Below are 19,397 nucleotides of genomic sequence, written 5' to 3'. Positions count from 1 at the left end.
TACTCGCATCAGTGAACTCCAGAAGAAAATCAGGTATGGATCAGAATTCATGGTGGGGGGTGTCTAATTCCTTGTGACCCAGGCAGGCACAAAACCCACACCAGTGAGATGGAAAATACAATGCCAATATTCTTTTAATCTCCTGTTTTCCTTTACTAATGCCCTCAGTTGATAAAACTACAAATATGAAGGTTTTTAAACCCATTCAGCTGCAACTGATTCTGTAGGAAGTTCATTTTAAAAGGCTTCTATCTACCCAGGTCTATGAAAGAAAAGCCTGAAGACATAACCAGTGAGTCCACCACAGACAAAACCAGAACCCTAAACTCTCATTGTAAAACGAAAAAAAATCTCATTATTTCAAATCAGTCTTGCAGAGGACTGTTATGCTTGCTTTTTATACATTTGGGATTTAGGACTATCATTACATTACTGTGCACCTAAGCTGAAGCCCTCTCTGCTCTACATTGTTTGCATTTCACTGGAAAAAAAAACCAAATCACACTGGCTACCATTTTCTCATATCATCCTTTAAGAAAACTACCTTTGGGCATAGATGTGACATGTTACTCAGTCTCCTCTGGTGCTGATGAACTATGATGGTAACTATTTACATGTTTATTCTGTCGATAGTGATTTTACTGTAAAAATAAATTTTAGTGTAAACTGTAAAAGCAGAGAAGGTTTGTGCTACCATTTTTTGTCCCTGTGTAAGTGTGTTTAAACAACCACATGCTCAATTACCAGAATTCAGTTGCTAGCAGATAACTGAGAGCAGAGTAACTTCCTTGTACCTGTGTCCTCCAAGGCCTAGCCAACTAATAAAATTATTTGGGACCATTATTTATTGCCTTACAACGGGAAGGAGCAAGAAAAATAGATGGGAAAGAACACCTTGGTCTCGTGGTATGTCTTTTTCCTATGGTAAATGAACACCTTTAAAAGCTAGTTTTCAAAAATTAACAAAACAGCCATTTAAGAGCATGTTAATCTCATTCTTTAAAAAGAACACAGAACTCATCCTCTTCAGCCCATATGTCTGAAAGGCCATGAGGTATCTGTAGTCTTCATAACGTTGAAATTATTCTAATTAAGAGCACAATTTTCATAAATGATCTAGAGTAAGAAATGAGTTTAGCTCCTCAAACTCCCTGAAAGCTTGAAATTACTAATATTTTTGTTGTTGCTTGCGATTTTACCTCACCAGCTAAAGGAATGCATTATTTGAAAACATTTCTTTTCTCCAACAAGTTGTTTGCAATAATTAGTTGGCACTCTGTGGCTCTTCCCTGCTCAGAGCTCCTGTATCTGCATGTCCCACAGCAAGCTCTGCTTGCTCCACCACACTCCACAGGCTGCTGCCTCCACTTCCCTGCTGCCTGCCAAGTTGTCATGATTTGGGTGGTTGCATGACTGTGCTGTTTAACTGGGCTGGTGAATGATGCAGCTAAAATAGTCTCTCCTCCACATTTTTTTTTTTTAAGACATTATTTCACTGCTCTCAGTTACAGCAGGGAAAACTAAGACCAAGGAAGGCAAGAATCTTTCCAGTCACCTTTGCAACTGCAAATTCAAAATGTGGCACCATGCCCTCAGCAGCTACTCTGCTCTGAGAAGCCATTGAAAAGGCATTTAAGACACTGGTTTGCATCTTCCCACTGGATCCTGTTTCAAATATGGTTCTTTTAGAGGGCAACAGAAAATCTGAAAATCTGACAGAAAATTTGAGACTGACTCAAAAGCTTGAAGATACACGTAGACTATGGTGAAGAATGCAGCAGGAAATGTATCAATGTTATATTAAGAAAAATTCCCATCATATATTATTGTTACATATTCGCTCTATATACTGCTCTGAATAACAGAATTGTGTGCCTCCAAAACGTATTTACAAAAACAGTTAACGTCTCTGCAAGGGCATGAGAATACCAAGAATGTAAGAGGTCCCCAAAGCAAAAGCTTCCTGCTAACTTATTGCTGTCCAGCTGCTCCTCAGCCTCTGCCCATCTCCTGACTGGGAAAGAGAACAGAGGGGTCTTGTGCCTACCCACAGAGTCTTCCCTTGCTCTCTTTCAAAGCGATAGTCTCTCACTCAGGATGGAGTCCAAGCCACAGTACTGCTAAAAACGAAGGTAGGAAAAGGGGGAGATGAGGAATAACACATGCTTTTTTACAGAGTGGTGCTCGCTTACCCTAAAAACCTGGTGGTCAGCAGTACTGGAAGTGTTTTATAATGGGTTGCTCTAGCTCTCAATACCATGTGTGTGAGAAGAAGCTGTGCTGATCTTTGCATTTTTTCTCGCTCTTTTCATCAGAAGATTTCTTTTTGCTTAAGTTCATGCATACTTTGAGGTTTGGGTTCAGTCCTATCGAAATCCCAAGGCTAAATTTGAGAGAACTCCCCTTCCACCTCTAAAAAAGACCCTCATCACTGAAGCAAACACACAAGCACTGCCTTTCAGCCCCTTCTACTCTATCTGATCCAGATGTCTCTCCAGTAGTCTTTTCAATGCAAATCATCTGAGTTTCCAGTTAGGACCAAAACATGAAGCCAGGCCAGCTCTCAGCAATCTAAAAATTGTGCAAATATTTTACATGGCTCTAAGAAAGAATATATCATTTATACAGGTTTATATACCCATAAGCATATGCATACATGCCTGGGCGGTTATTAGTTTCCCTTGTGATAAATTTTGGGGAGAGAAACGAGATATATTAAAGTGACAGCTCACTCTGTGGTTTTCAAGTGAGGGTAGATACTGTGCTTCTTGCATCAGCCTGTTTTTTTCTCGTTGGCAATAAATCCTTCAATGTGGGGCCACTCCCTTCAGCCCTTCCCTCTCTATGGCAAACTTCCTAGTCACAACTCACCTGGTTCACAAAATCATCTCTTTGTCCTTTTTGTTGACAAAACTGGAAAGAAATCCAGGCTTAACTTATTTCCTTCCCTCTCCAGGGACCTCATTAAGCATACCCAAACAGTGACATCTCTACTGGGCTCCAGATCAATGGACACCATCATCTGGAGACTTTAATCACTTTAACACCACAGCAGAGTAAAATCCATCTGATTCTCTCTTGCTAAAGTGGCAAACTCAACACTTCTGCCAATTGCTGCAACTACTACTTGGGAGGCTTATTTATATTTGTGGATAAAAATCAATCTACCACAGCTACCACCTTCTGGTCCCTCCTCACAGAGCCTGAATTCCCTCTCCAGGAAATGCAATTTGATCCTCCAGACCTGCCTTTTTTTATGATTGGTATTAGCTATATTCAGACAATCCTGAGGAGCAGAGTACAAACATAATCAATAGAGCGAAGCTCTGTGAGCTGGTGGGAGAACCTGCACAGCTTATAAAGCATAGCAGAAAAACAAATGCCACGGCTAGACTCCTACAAGTAGTCTTTGCAACAGAGAAAATAACTGGTGGAGGTAAAAACGGTTATGGTTGCATGGAGAGTCTTGCCAAGAGCACTCATTGGCGACACAAGGCCCATTGGGTTTTGGCAGAGATAAACAAAGAGCAAAGGTCAGGCTGGAGGGCAGCTGCACTCCATCATCACCCGAGGAACATGAAAGAATGACAGAAGCTGCTCACAGGAAGGCCCATGTAACCATACACTGCTGAAAAACATGTTAAGTGTTTTCTTTCAACAAATGAAAACTAACTTTTGAGGTCTACCCACCCATCCCTGCATCTCATCTGACTTCCAAAAAAAACTGTTACAAGATAATCAATAGTGATCACCTATGACCTGGCCTTGCCCTCCTCAGTGTGCTGTTACCTCACGCTTCTCCCCGATTACGTGACACATGGAGAGTAGGAACTTGCAGAAACAATATTTCTTGATGAAAGCTGTTATTTCTCAAGCAATAACTCACTCGTCCATCACTAAATAATAATTGGACCTTTGTGACAGCTGAAGATCCCTGACACTCTATGAAGGCTGTGCACTTGGTGAAATGTTTTTCTGTCAAGAAACATTTCCTAGATCTTAGATAGTTATTTCAGCAAGTTTGGACTGTGGCTAAATTACTAAAAAGGAAAAAAAAAAATCAATTTTCAGCTTAAGCCCTGTGTGATATCTCATATGAATTAAGAAATCCATCTCAGGACTTCCAAAGTAGCCCATGAGGATTCATAAGCACACTGTACTTCTTAGGCAATCTCTAATGAATGCTTCAGGGGCATTTGCTCTTGTTCCTGTGTCATTACTGAAATTATTCTCAGCATCCAACATTATCTCAAGAAAATTTTACAGTAACTGTAATACTGCACTGATTTAAATGATAATCCAAAAAAAAAGTGGTATATCTATTTCTGCAGGATAAATTAAAGATACTTACAGGATCAGATGTATCAAGTTGGTAGAGTAACTGTCATGTATAGCACTGAAATGTATATATTCAGGAGTTTAAAATTATCCTAGGCAAATAAAGCCAAAAAGTAATAAAGTAAAAGATTTAGCAGAGACTCAAGCCAGCCAATGGAGCTAGCCATAACTAAAGCTGTAAAATAGGCAGATAACAATGTAAGCAAAATCTAAGTTACAGGAAAAGATGAGCATTTGACAGAATAAAGAAGGCTTAAAGAAGCTAAAGGTTGTAATACAGCTGTAATGAGCTGCTCAGATCCATAAATTTAATGGCAATCACAGGCCTGGAGCCACTGATCTTCCTTTCTCACTCTCTCCTCCCTGGGGCATTACTCCTGCACACGCCTAGAGAAGTTCAGATCTTAGGGATTCACCTAGAGTTGGTAAATAACAAATATCTTTTATTTATTCAGCAGCCTATGGAAGACTCTGAATGGTACAGACTCCAGGATGCACGTTGTTTTAGGAGTTAAAACTCGTTACAAGATGGTGACTTCACTAAAGCAGTGGTCATTAACCTGCTTGTCTGCAGATGCAATGTTCTATTTGATAGGTCATGCAAGTTAGCACCTCTCAGTGTTTTATTCCCACTGCCTCCAAAAAGCACAAGCTGATGGGGACTTACTCTGAAGAAAATACAATGCAGAAGTGACCTCACAGGGGGACAGATGGAAAGTCTCATTTCTTTTGAATGAATGATACACTCTCCCTCTAGTTCAGTTCCATTCTTAAGCCACCAGGCAGATGTTCTTTATTCCTCAAATACACTTTTCAGTCTGCTCCCCATTTAAAATGGAGGGGAAAAGTCCCACTCCCAGGGCGCTCTGCTTTGAGTATGACACTGACGCCAAGTGGTGGCCTGTGAGGGCTCACAGGGGCTGGGACGGGGTGATCTCGTGAGAAAGATATAAGTCAAGGTGACAAACTGAGTGTCAACAATCATTGACTGTGAGAGTGGGAAACGAATAGGGGCAAAACGAGTGCCACAGCTGCTTTCCAAATAATGCATCAAGTTCACTCTGCTAAGAAACTTCCATTTTGCAGCAGTAGAGAAAAACAAGCAAGCAAACAGAGAAAAGAATAAGTTTTTAAAGTGAGGAGGCCTAGCTTAGCAGTGAAAAAAAGAGATTTTTGTAAGATTTTGTAAGTCCTATCCCTATCTCCTCTAAAGTAGCATCAGCCAGGTCACACAGTGAGTTCTTAGTTTACTTTTAATTAGGTAAAAATAGTAAAAACAGTTTACATTCAAAATTACTTTGATGGACACAGCAGGGTCCACAGTAGTAACAGCACAGTGAATGAAGAGGTGAAATTTCAGAAGAGGATGGGCACAGCATTTCGTCACATGGCATCAATTACGAATCTGGGAAAAAAACTATTTGTCATGGGGTGCCCTTCTTACTTGGAATAAATAAGGTACCTATTGGAGTATTTTATTGCTCTTAGTTTACATATTTTGATCACCTCTATGCTATTTTTTTAATGCCAGCTAGCATTTATTTTTCAATGTATGAATTCACCCTGCATAACACCATAGTATTTCCCTACTGAGAATACAGTTCAGCTTACAGAAAAGAAATTTTTCTTTTTAAATTGTTAGGTCTCATCAAATGGATTTTTGTCTTCTCTTTAATAATTTTGACTCCTACTGGTCACCCAAATTACAACTTCTGTTCCAAAATGGTAATTAAAAAGATGTTTCCAGTATCAGTTATATAAGAAAATCAGGTAAGTACATAAAGATGAACATGGTCCTACAGAAATAAACTATTAAGTAGGTATATATTAAACATTTTACTAATTTGGGTTCTAAGAAATGTCCTACTGAGAATACGCATTAATGCTTTACAAATATAGGGAATGTTTCACATGAAAGTCACATGCTTTAGAATTTATGAGAGAAGATTATTAATTCACCTTAAACACTGCTTATTAATTTTAATGTTGTTTGGCAAATATTTCTCTTTTAAGTGATTCATTTTCTCTTTGAATGTACTCTCAGGAAGGACCTTTATAAAATTTTGGACTATTTTAAGAGTTTGATAGGTTGCTCAGCAACATGTGAAATTAAGCTGTGTTTTAATCTCCATGGCAAGTATCTGTGAATGGCAGCTCTTGTAAATTTGTATCATTTTTCATCAATTTTCCTCTTATAAGCATGATAACTAAAATGTATTTGAGAGTCACAAATCCAAGCAATTGAAATCCTTTCTTGAAAGTTATGTTTAGTCTTTTCTGTTCAGTTCAGCTCAGGACTGGGCTCGGACTGCCTTGTTAGGAGCTATCTGTGGAACAAGTGCAAACTCTCCTATAACATGGTGCTGTGCTCGCAGTAACAAATCAATTACTCCGATCTTATAAAAGCAAAGTGAGTCACTTTTCTTCCAGTGAGCCTTTTTGGTTTTGTCTGTCAAATATAAGACCTGTTGCTGTTGGTATACTTCGCTCTTGAGGCTCCAGTTAGCTTTGTGGCAAGCACCTAGTGACCTTTCAGCTACATTTGATACTACTCCTACTACTTCGAGAGAACGTGTTTCCCAGGAAGAAAGACATTTGGAAATCCTGTGTTGACATCAAGTGATTTCCACCACTGCTACAAAGATAGCTGCATTTGGATTAGAATCTAAGTGATCTCAGGTGATGATAATAGCATTATGGTTGTGTGGTTTGGCTAGACAAAGAGAAATTCCTCCTCTCACTGCACCAGCCATGGTCAGGCTTAGTCTCTGCCTACAAATGATTTCATCACACTGGATGTTTCAGCTTCTTCATCTCCCACATTGACGTGACAGTATTCTCTATAGAAGACAACCATTTAGTATGTTAGTTAGTGCCCTGACCCTGATATTTCTGTTGGGACCCCTTAAGGATGTACAGCAAGTGAAAAAGGTGCCATGCTGCTCTCTTGTGCGATGACAAGGCAATCAAACACATGCTTAAGCTTCTTGATAGTGATGTTACCCATACACAGACTCTACAGCCTATAAAAGGAATTACAAAAATCCAGCTGAGATATAATGAAAACATGAATTAATGACTTCACATCCTTCTGTGAGAGTCCTGGTCTCAGCTTTTCTGATCCCTAGAGATGCCAGCATGACACTTCTGATATATTCCAAGCAAAAAAATTCAATGAATGATCCTAACATTATGTTGAAAGTGGCATGAATATAAAACTGGCAATTCAGAATCAATGTGTTTTTTTTCAGATTTTTAACCCCAGGAAATATTCAGAAATACAGGGCTGACTGGCACTTTGATGTATAGGTGAATCAGTAACAGTGACCCCAGGGTCTTATGAGATGAAGATGGAACTTTTATGTCAGCTTCCTAACAGTGGTTTGCCATTGATATGGAGCATGACAAAGCTGCTCTCCCAGGACCTCACTATATAACCAGGCTGGGCAAAAACACTTAACTGAAGTTTAGAAAACAAAACAAAACAAAAGACTGAAAACATTTTGGACAACAGTAAATCTTCAATGCTTGTAACAAGCCCAACAAACCTGCTAGGGAGGGAAAAAAAAAAAATAACCCAACAACCCAAGAAGAATATTCCTAATATTCCCATCTAATTCTCAGCAAAAGATTTCAGAAGATGATGTCTTCACAGTGATTTCCAAGTGAGAAGCAAGGTTTACTGCCACTGCTCCTACAGAAGTTTTCACTGAGAAGTGATACCTTTATTCCAGAGACAAAATGTTTAAAACTTGTCAATGCTTCCAAAGGGAAATAAAGCTGCTTTTCTGCCTTAGAAATCCTGCGGGCTGCCATTGTTGACACAAAACTCAGCCTTGACCGAGCTCCTGAACGCTCTGCAAGCTCAGTAGGGTGGTGTAGTTGTTTTGTTTCTTTATAAGCGTGGCAAGTTTCCTACTGTAACTGCTACCACATGTAAATGATCTTGGCAAGAGCGAGGCGTATGGGATCCAGTCTGAAGAAGGACCATGTCACTGCCTGGCAGGCAATTTCTATTTTTCCTGAAGCCCAAAACACATCTTTCCAGCCTCTGCTAAGTGTTACTATTTCTGAGGATATTTGAAGCAGGTAAACTGGTAGGCATGCTAGAAAGGAGACAAAAAAGGACTCTGAAAAAAGCCTCACACTGACCTTGAGGCACAATACTGAGGGCTCTCCAGGCAGGTTTTTCTTCCTCAGTCCAACCACTCATGGCAGACAAATACATTACTCGTAATTACATGTAATTGCTTACAGGACCCTAATAGCAAAACTATGTTAGACACACTGCCAGAAATATAGCGCCAAATGCAACCAGATGAAAATCATAAATTTTCATTGTTAGCACTTGCTCTCAAAGTTATCCACACTGCTCAAAGTTTTGTCTGCACTAGGATTTTTTTTTTTTTCAAAGTTATCGATGAACTATTAAAATCAAGCCAACACAAAGTTCTTCTGTTAGCATGTCCTAGCTGGAGGAGACAACTTAGAAATACAATTTATTTTCCCTTACCAGAGTTTTAGAAAGTGTCAGTGTGACAGAACAATTTTGAGGGAGAAAAAAGGATGTCATGAAAGAAAGCAAACTTCTCCATTGCTGCTTTAACTCCATAAAACTCTCAGCTTAACCTACTCCAATCCTGTGAAAAATCATGCACCATTCACAGCTGCTCAGCAACAAACCTGTTTTATGTACTTGGAAACTACTATAATCAGTAATTATTATATCAGAAAGATACAGGTATCAGTGTTTGATAATGGATTGCAAATGTTTTCTATGCTGTCAATTGAACTATAACTTACATTCCCAACAGGCCCTGAAATGAAGGAAAATTCTCAGGTCTTCTGTGTACTGTTATTAGTAAATTGTACTAAAAGTTTGTCTGTTTGTAAAGGGTATTTTTATGAGTGTTTGTTCATTCCTTCATTTGTCTTCAGCCCCATTAAAAGCTACCATATTAAGTGGAGAAAGTGGAGTTCAGGTTGGTCAGTTTTTCTTTCGACTCTAGCAGCTATGAAGATTCTGAACCTCACATTTCCCAATGACTCAATGACAGAGTCAACACACAACTAGAGATGTGCAGCATTAAAAAATAGCCTTTCCCTGGGGAGCCACGTTTTGCTACATTCACAAGCTCTTTGCAATGGAATAACCAGAAGCCAGATTCTGATTTCAATTACAGTGGCCTAATTTACCTGTCTTCAAAGCAGTGACTGTAAGTTACCTCATTGTAATGGAGATCAGAGTTCTGACTAAGTATTCCATTTATGCACCCATATAAACATAATACTAACTAGAAAGTGAGAACAAGACTAACATCTTAAGTGCTTATTTCCATTTGTTGCTTACATGGTAAATTTATTGCAATGATAAGTGTTTTTTTCTCATGTCCTCACTTTATCTTCACCTTTGTTCTTCAAGAGGGTTATTGATTTCTCTCCTCTTCAAACACTGTATGATCTGGCAAGTCAAAGGGAATCATTTCAATGGTGAGGAATGGATCAGGACAGAACCCTGAACAGCAGAAATAAAGAAATGCCGTTTCTGGGTGAGCTTGTTGTTGCATAAGCTGTGCTGTTGTATGTGAAGAACCCCAAACCCTCTCCATGGACTACTGTCAAAGGCAGCTGGTGTGAAGAAATGCCTACCTGAAGACGGCAAGGCTCAGGGACCAGACCACTAGTGGTTTCCTCAGTTCAAATTTCGCCCGTTTGTTCATTAGGTGCCGACCACCAAATATAAAGGCAGCATACAGAGCAGAAAACAGGAATGATTTCTTCCTGCAAAACAAAACCAAACAACACCTGTAAAGTATTTAATTAGTATTAGATACACAGCAGAGTCACATCTGGATGTAACTGCCAAAGGCTTGTGTGTTTCTTTGAAAAGAAACTCTTTTGAAGACACTCCTGCAGCCTAGCTGAGACCACCATTAGTGCACGAACCTACCTGCCTGCACATAGGGCCAGGGCCAGGTACAGGCAAAACCGATCCTGGGGAAGTTCTGAAGAAGGACAGCCAAATTTGGCTCCCATTCTCCCCCTGTTTATGAAGCCTGAACTTACATGAGGAAAAGAACAGACATTGCAGACCCCAGACATACTTCTGCAAGCACCAGCTGATCATGTTCTGTAGCTCATTTATCTTCCTCATATCAATTTTTGTTTCCTGCAGTCTCCTCACTACCTGGCAATTCGTTTTCCCATTGTTTCCTCCAAGAAGACACTAAAGACCTTGAGCACTGCAATACAACATGAAGAGGCAAACCTGTGAGGTCAACAGACCCATTAAGCAGTAACCATGCTGGGTGGGAAGCTGGCTGGGTGCCTGCAAGTGCTGGTTCAGGAAATCTAGTAGTGCATTTGCTGAAAGGTCAAGCAGGGTTTTGTTAAGGAACTACAATGATACTCTTAGAATTGCAAGTTTTAAAAATAAAACTGCCTGATAGTAGTCCAGCCAGCAATAATCAGCAAACATTTGAACTCTGCTACTATAATTTATTGTAAATCAACCCTCAAAGGTCAAAAATAGATTCAGCCTGGGATTCCTTCCCATGCAGCACAGTATTACCTTGACTAAGACTTAATGATGTACAGCATTAACGGTGGCCTAACTGAATGGCAGTATATTTAGGAACAGATTTTTCTCTACTAAATCTATAATTATACTCATAAATATCATCAGACTATGGCTTTGCACCAAGAGGTTCTGGTTCTTTCTGGAGCCCCCCAAAAGAAAAACAAACACTCTCAAGACAGGTAACTACAGCATTAATATCCCAGGAAAGCTGACGGCGAGCTATAAGATCTTGCATTCCTTCTGACCTCAAGATGATGCAGCCTCAGACAGACCTGTGATCAAGGCATGGAACACTGCCCAGACTTCCCATCAGGGCCTAGGTTCACCCAGGTTGTGGTCTTTAGAGTTTTTATGGGATATTCAATTGGATGTTTATATGGAAGTATGTTGCTTCACCTGAAGATAAAGAGAAGGATGTGCTCATGGTGTCACTGCTGGTGTCACCTCAAGGTTCTTCTGTTATGATTAGCCAGCTGAGGGTACCCCATGGCAAGGGACATGGGCAGCACAGCACAGTCCTGAAGGCCAAGCAACGCGTGCAGCACAGTATGGCAGAGCACAGTACATATCTGTGCCTGCTCAAACCACCTGGTACATGGATCACGAGCTCCTCAATGGGCAAGGGCCTTCCCGTGAGGGCCAGACAACACTAAGAAAAGCTGTAGCAACACCTCTGATTGGAAGTATGGAGAAAGCACATGCAGCCTTTACTGGAGATAAATGAGTTTTATGAGTTTGAAAGCTAAGCAGAAGTTAAGTCCAAGGAGAAAGAGGCACATCAGCATGCACGTAGCAGCACACCATTTTCTTCCTGAAAATCTGACTGGTGCTCTGCACTGAAAAGGGAGGACGCTGCACCTGCGATCCCCAGGCTAAGCTTTAGCATCTGCCCTGGCAACAAGCACCAGGAAGTCCAAGGTGACCACAGAGCCAGCACCCTCTCACCTTACACATTGAGATGGTCCAATTGCCATGGCAATGTTTAGCACAATCAAGTTCTGAAAAACACAAAGCCTTCGCTCTTAGTCATCTCACAGTAAAGAAAAAAGCATTCATTTCCACTTCTGTGGTCTTGAATTTCACAGTCAGGGAAGGGACAGAATTACCATATATGATAGCATGATTGCAGTTTAGCTTAGCTGGATGACTGTAAATATTTGTTAACCAGTCTGGGTAGTGACAAACCACCTCAAACTTGCTCACACCGAACTGCCTAAGTGTTAAGACAAGATTTATGGGTTGCAGGACAGGAGCAGACTCCCAGTGTGAGGCTGGGCTGCATTCCCATCTCCCGCCCTCTTGCAGTCTCTTCAGCAGTGGAGTGCAGAGCATCTCATTGCCAAGCTGGGCACAGGCGAGGGAAGGCAGAGGGAGTGTGATGGGCTGTACCACAGCATGCAGTGCTGTCCTGGCTGTCCTGGGGTATCAGAAGAGATGACCACTCTTCATGCTTCTGGCCTTCAATCCCACAGAAGTCTGAGCATACAGTGCCAAGCACAGGGCGCAGTGCACACAATGAGATATGGAGATAAGCAAACATGTACAGCCACTCGAGCCAGGTCACGTGCAGGGGCTCCACAGGAGGGACTCTGCAGCCCCACACCACGAAGGATGTGCAAACCTCCCCACCTCATGGCACTGCAGTGGGAGTCCCTCACGCCAGAGGCAAGAAAGGTCTGTCTTGCACTGCCCCACGCACAGAGCTCCAAAGCAGCCAAGAACAGTGCAGGACGCCACCTCGAGCAGTGCAGATGACATCTCGGTGCAGGGGAAAAGACTGTGCACAGTGCTGGCATGCAGCTGCCAACAGGACATGGGCTACATAGGCCAGCATGCGAGCAGGTCAGGATTTAAGAGCAGGAGCTAGAAATGCTTTGCAGGAAGGCAGGCAGGCAGAAAACAGTTCAGTTCTGGATCAAATACAACCAAGACTTCAAAACAATGGTTCGACTTCAATTTCAATTCACGAAACTGTCTAAATGAGGAAGCAGCTCAGGTCTGTGCTCTGTTTGACTCCCTTCTTCCTGGGCAGGATACTATATTTATACCAAGTAACATTTCATTTTGCTTCATATTACTGAAACTATTTTGTGTGAATTCAGTCTATTGAGGTCAATAGTTACATTACACTAATTAGAACAGATAAATTTTAGGTCACTGTTAACAGCTTTGTAATGAGTTCAGCATTATTTGCAAAGATGGCAGTTGTGCAGCTTTGTGTTGGTGGTGGCAGACACAAGAGTTGACTAGGAGGGAAGTAGTCATATTATCTCCTATCTGAGGTAAGCACAATACTGAAAAATGATGAGGCTGACTTTGAAATCATGTCTCTGTTTTGACATCCCCTGACAACTTTTAGTAAATTTTTGCATCTAAGAGACTTCGAATTTTGCCCTCTTTGCAGCACAGTAATGGTTAAAAGGACTGAGTAGTCCAGGTGATATAGTTATAAAGGGGTTGCAGAGGTATGTACTCAAGATAATCTGTTTAACTGCATTAGACTGGTATTAACCATCTTCCTAGCAGTGTTTTTATGAAGAATCTTCCTGAAAGGTTCATGACTACAGTCTGGTTCCTGGGTTGGTGACACAAAGAGATGGCAATCTGATAGCATTCAATTATACCTGTACAATACGGGTTTAGCCAAAGGAGGCTAACATCAAATGAGTATTTTTAAAGACAGAGTTTTGTAGGTGTTCTGGAGCACTGTAACTTTTCACTACTGTTATCTGAAGACAAACTAAACAGAGCAGAACAATGACAAAAAAATTAACCTTGAAACTAAGAAAATAAAAAATCCCCCAAAGTAATTCAGTAGCAGACTTGCATCCAATAACTTCAACGTTAGCACATTCCTATGTTTGTCTTCAATTCTGTTCTGCAGGGTGACACAGTAGACATGAAGACAGGGCTGCCAAATCCTCCACATTTTTTTCTGGCATTTCTGTTTCTCACAGTTGTCTCCCACCTTCCTACATTTTCAAATTTCAGGGACTAAGTACTATCTCTACAGAATACAACTCCATGTTTCCTGATCAAAAGGGAGGCAGCGGAGTTTTCTGGAGAAGCTGTGAAATACTCTGCTTGGGCTGGGGGCTTTTACAAGAAAAGGAGGCAAAAGTTTGGGGCTATAGGCTGAAGATGTGAGGCAGATCTTCCAGGACATTAGCACAGAGGTGGCCATATCACGATGCAAGGAGACAGGCAGAAGCAGCTGACATGATGGAAGAAACAGAACAGAAAGGATCAGTGATAAGTACGGCAGCAAACGAGGGGAGCTGGCGGCCAAGAGATGGCTGTGAAGCTCGGGCAGCATGGAAGAGAAGGAAGCTTGAAGTCCTTTCTCTGTTAAAGCCCCTGGAGGGATGCTTCTTGCACCCATGGGCACACCAACATGCTCAGGCTGCCCACACTGAACACAGCTTCAGCCACTCTCCTGCCAAAATCCTACAACAGAGACAGGTGGTATTATCCTGGGCCTGGACGTAGCCCATGGCTTCTGTTTGTCCCTCTGTGCTGTGTATACCATGGGCAGGTGATGTGTTTTATCAAGGCTGGATGAATATCTGGGCACTGATGTGGTTTTTAGAAGCTGAAATCCTTTATTAGGTCTGCTCTAGAGCAGAGGAATGGAGACAGGAGAAAGGAAAAGAAAAATCAGTATGACTGAGAAGAGAGTGGCAGAAACTGGGGCTGATAAAGGAAGACAGAGGAAATCCCCACCAGGAACAAAGCTTCTCCTCGTTTGCAGACAGGGAGTCCCACTCAGGAAAGCCCACTCAGGATGGGGATATATCAGCCATCCAGCCTCAGGCAGGAAAACACAACATGGAAAAGGGCAGCAAATAATCCAAAGAGGAAAGCAATGGTAAACCGACAGCTAAGGAGTAAGAAATGGTAAGTATGTATTTATAATATAAAAGTAAGTATGGTATTTATAATATACTGGGAGTATAACAACTACCACAGTTTTCTAAAATAAGGGTCCAAAGCCTGAGGGTGAGCCTTATGCACAGCAGCATGAAGACACCCTGGCATCTCCGATGCAAAGTGAAATAGACCTGAACACTGCAGTGCCTCTGAAGGAGGTGGTTTCAGCCCAGATGCACTGTTATCCTTTTTTTCTCCTGAAAATAGCAGCCTGAGTCATTGTTGTAGAGTTCTCTGATGTTAATGAGAAAACTGAAACAGATACAGATATGTGCTATAAAATTCAGTATTTCCATAGGATTTTCTTTAATTGTTAGGGAAAATAGAAGTGCACAAAGGACAACCTTAAGACAGATCTTTCAACCATCCTCTGTCATGTCATACAGAGTTATGCTCATAACAGCATTCAGTAAGGGAGTAGTAAAGGGAAGCAGTTAGCCCCCTCTATTTACATCCTTTAGGGTTTTAAAAACTTGGGTTTTACCAAGATGTATACACTTTGCACAAGCAGAGCTCATTCTTAAATTCATTACCACTCCTTCATATGCTGTAAAGGGAGCATAATAAGTAAAAAAAAAAGACATACACTGCAGTTGCCAGAGCAGAGTACTTCTGGCAAGTAAACAGGCAGTTTCAGGTTCCTGATATTCTTCTTTTGGCCTTCTTCATCACAATTTTGTTGACTTAAAAAACCCCCAGATTTTACTAAAGAAAAAAAAAAAAGGATGCTTGGCAGAGGAAAGGCAAGGTTTTGTTTGTTTTTTTTTTTTTTTTAATTTTTTCAGTTTCTCCCAGCTTTCAACAGAAAACAAGGGCAAGCACTTGTGTTATAATGGAAACTCCTATCCTGAGAGTCTAATTAAAGTGCTTTAACCTGAACCAGTGTAAATCACACAGCATACCTTTGTCCACAGCTCACAAGCAGTGGCCGGTAGCCTTGGCAAAGTTACTTGCTGTCTGGTGGTTGTTTACACATTCTGTATGTATAAAAAAGAGTGTGAAAACTCTTCTCACTCTCTGATTTCAGAAATATTGTCAAAGCAAATGTCTCTCTCATGCCAGATCTAATTCTGACAGAACCAGCAAGAAGAGATCAAATGTGTGGATATGTCACGTCTGCCTATGAAAATATAACCTGTACTCCTGGCTTTGATTTGAGTTTCTGCAGCTGTTTCCCATTGACCGTAGCAGCCTCAACAACAGAGAGAGAATGACATGCAGAAGAGGAAAACCTGACACATGCATGAAAAGACAGTCAGATTTATTTCTACAGCTCAGTATCCTTTGACATTTATATTTAGAGCAGCAATGACAACAGTGGCACAGACAGGTAGGTGACTCACTCATGACGGTCTTTGACGTAACTGGCTATCAGAGAGTAAACGAGGATGTATCTCATATCAGTCATCTGATCACTTGATTTCTAAAGCCTGCCTCTCAAAAGCCCATTTCAATCTCCTCATGACAGGTATGGTGGGATATGCAGGTCTGTGCTCTCCCCGAGGCTGGGGCAGCTCCCCAGGCACGCCTCTCCCTGCTGGTAGCAAGGGAAGAGGAGTCAGGGCACCAGGAACACATCCTCCCAGGGACTGCTATTCCCCTACATCTGCCTTTTCTCTGGGTCCTGTTCCCTTCACCCAATTCATGTCATTACTGACAGGCAGTACCTGTATCATCTGCCCAACTCCTTAACCCACAGAAAGGAAGGAAACACAGCACCAGGAGGCTGCCAGAGGAACTGCTGTGGGAACTGTCTGTCTCAAGCTCAAGTCGTCCAGAAAGGATGGAGGAAGAGAAGGACTTGTGTGTACACTGCTTGCTCCATGAGTGCTAACAGCTGAGCCAAGGCATAGCCTGAAGCCCAGGTCCCCCATTGCCCAGGTTGCACTGGGAAGGGTGAGAGCTGTGGGGCCAGCTATCTCTGAAGAGTAGAGCAAGTTTTTTTGCTGTGGTCACAGATCACACCTTGCTGTAGTCTAGCCAGAGGCCTTGCTGGAGATAGCCCCAGTTCGCCACCAGCCAACCTGCGTGGGCACCCTCCCTGGGGGGCAAGGGGCTGTGCCCACCTGAGCATCCCCCCACATCACATTAAATCAGACCCAGAAGCAGGAAAACATTCCCAGTTCTCACCATTGGCAGGGTACACAACAGCCCTAAAATTAAAGAGAGGAGAAACAAGGGCAACAGCAGTGTAGAGGGATGGGAGGGTGGCCCATTTCCTGCAGGTCCCTGATGGCTGCATTTGCTTTTCTGAAATGTCGTTCCCAGTAGCTTGTCATGCTCATGCTTGTAGCATGCACATGTAACAAAGTATTAGCCACGAACTAAAATGTGTGCACCTAGGGATGAAAACAGCAGCAGCAGTTCTTTCCTTCTTTCCCTTTGTAGTGGGAAAATATAAGAGAAGTGTAAGGGCAAGAAAATTAAATTAAATTTCAGGGACTTCTCTTTTTTTTTTTTTTCCAGATAGAAGAGGCACAGTCAGCTCTGAAGTATATGAAGACCCTTGTTCCTTATAAGCCTCACTTAGGGTTAATGGAACAAACCATAAACCCTTAAAATTCCACAAGCTACAATCCCAAATATAAGCAATGTCACAAGGGAAAATTACACCTCAGATGGAAAGCACTTAAAAAAAAAAAAAAATCAACCTCCAAAACTTTGGGGTTTGAAAAAAGTTTGCCAAAATTTCATTATCACTTAAAACAAACCAGCTTCATCTCTGGCTCTGCCCCTGGATTTCTACCACTTTGAAATCATGCTTTGAATGGGAACGCACCTGGTGGAGACTGCAGGTGATAGTGTGCTTGCAGTGATGACAGCCATCCCTGAGCTTCCACCTCGCATGGACAGCAGTGGAAGCTGCAGCCCTGTAGGGCCAGATTGACAGGGTGAGTCCCTTATACCCTCCCACCCAGCTAGTATCCCAAGGTGACACTGTTCAGCCTGCACCCCACCTTCAATGTCTCCTCTCTTCCCCGGGCCTGGGCCAGCATCCGACCTCACTGGTACTGACACTGATCCTAAGTAACCACTTTTGCACTACTCCCTCCCTCAAGATTTACATCACCAGAGCTAAGAATTTAATCTAGCCCCAGAAGAGTCACAGGAGCCTCGTGGCAAACTGATGCCCATCCCTGTCCCTGTTAATAGTCTTCACAGCAGGTCAGTGTAGACAGAGAAACTCCTACTGGGAGCCTCTGCTAAATCCATCCATATCACTCTGACAGCATACCTCGTTCTTAATACAGACTTGGGGTTATAGCAGATGACAAAGCAGGGTGTCCTGGTGTCCCCCTGGACCCACTGTGGCTTTCTCTAGGCTTTGCTGGGGCTTTCAGGGAGCCAGGGAGAGACATCAGAGAGCAGGGAAACTAATGTAGGTCACAGGCAGTGCACTTCTGATGAAAAGCTACAGTACTTTCACTTTTAATTCCATCAATGTAAATCTGAACCTCTGGCCTTCACAGTAAAAACCTGGAGCTATTAAATAGAACTGCAATTGAACTTGAGGACTACTGACCTACATCTCTTCCAGTTGAAGACATTGTGTTTGCACCCACATCTCACCTGAAAGTGGTTAATAAAGATGCTAGTGAAGGTAAGTTATGTAGACATAGCATGAAAATAACTACATCTCCATACTGCCTTACTTGTTTGATCTGCTTAATCTGATCAAATCAATCAATGGTTATGACATTTAGCAAGTTTACTCTTAAAGGAATATGTCAATGTAAGGTCTTCAGATGCCGGAAGATCCCTAAAGCAACTCACAAATGTTATTTATATAGACAAGTGCTGCTTTTTTCACTGCTTTGGGGACATTTAGCAGTATACAAAACAATACTGCAAGTAACATATCAAGAAGAAAACCTTACTAAAGCTGCCTTTGCCCCTGCATCTGCAGGAAAGCCTATGCACCACAGTGGCATGGTTAGGTCTCTCCACCTTTGAAATGCAACTTGTAAACAATGTCTTGGAAATAATGTCTCTTGGATCTCAAAAAAAAATTAAGTAGGAAAAAAAATCAGTCGTTCCACATGAAACATGGGAAAGGTAGGGACTAGAAGCAAGCAGTGTGGTGTTTCTCTACCTAAACTGCCCTAAAAGATATTACTCCCTTCCAGTCTTCTGCTGTGCAGCTTCAGAAAATGATGTTGCTACAACTGCCCGTGGACTGCCAAACACAAAACCAAAAATCATTCTGATTCTCCTGAAACCGCTCCCAGCCAAAACAGACATGCAAGGTTCTCCCATGGAGTAGAGTGCAACCTTAGAAACAGGACAACCAAAAGTCATGTACAAATAAACCCTTACAGCAGGGGCTTGGTTACCACTTTACGGAAAGGATTGTTTCACAGCTCTTTCAGTGCCAAAACCATTAAATGATACTGGAGGAAACCAAAGTGAGGCAACACCTGAAGAACATAATAAAGTGCCTACTACCCTTCTTCTCCCCTTCTGAAAGACCTAAAAGATCAGAGCAAACCAGCAATGCCATTCCATGGCCTAGATCTGATTAAAAGGGGATACTGCTACCAGTGACATT

At 41.9% G+C, this 19,397-nt stretch overlaps 1 protein-coding gene across 1 annotated transcript in view; it reads right to left on the bottom strand.

Moving 5' to 3' along the window:
* The window catches only part of ELOVL6 (ELOVL fatty acid elongase 6), a 22,472-nt gene extending 12,359 nt beyond the window's left edge, over positions 1–10,113 (bottom strand). The window contains exon 1 of the mRNA XM_008940054.1: positions 9,988–10,113. Coding sequence (XP_008938302.1) covers positions 9,988–10,058 — 71 coding nt within the window. The 5' untranslated portion in view covers positions 10,059–10,113. The remainder of the gene's footprint in view (positions 1–9,987) is intronic.
* Between the last annotated feature and the right edge of the window lie 9,284 nt (positions 10,114–19,397).

Source organism: Merops nubicus, unplaced genomic scaffold, assembly GCF_000691845.1.
Source record: "Merops nubicus isolate BGI_N331 unplaced genomic scaffold, ASM69184v1 scaffold14855, whole genome shotgun sequence".
Lineage (NCBI taxonomy): Eukaryota > Metazoa > Chordata > Aves > Coraciiformes > Meropidae > Merops > Merops nubicus.
Note: the sequence above shows the minus strand (reverse complement) of the source record. Positions and strands in the feature narration are given on the sequence as shown.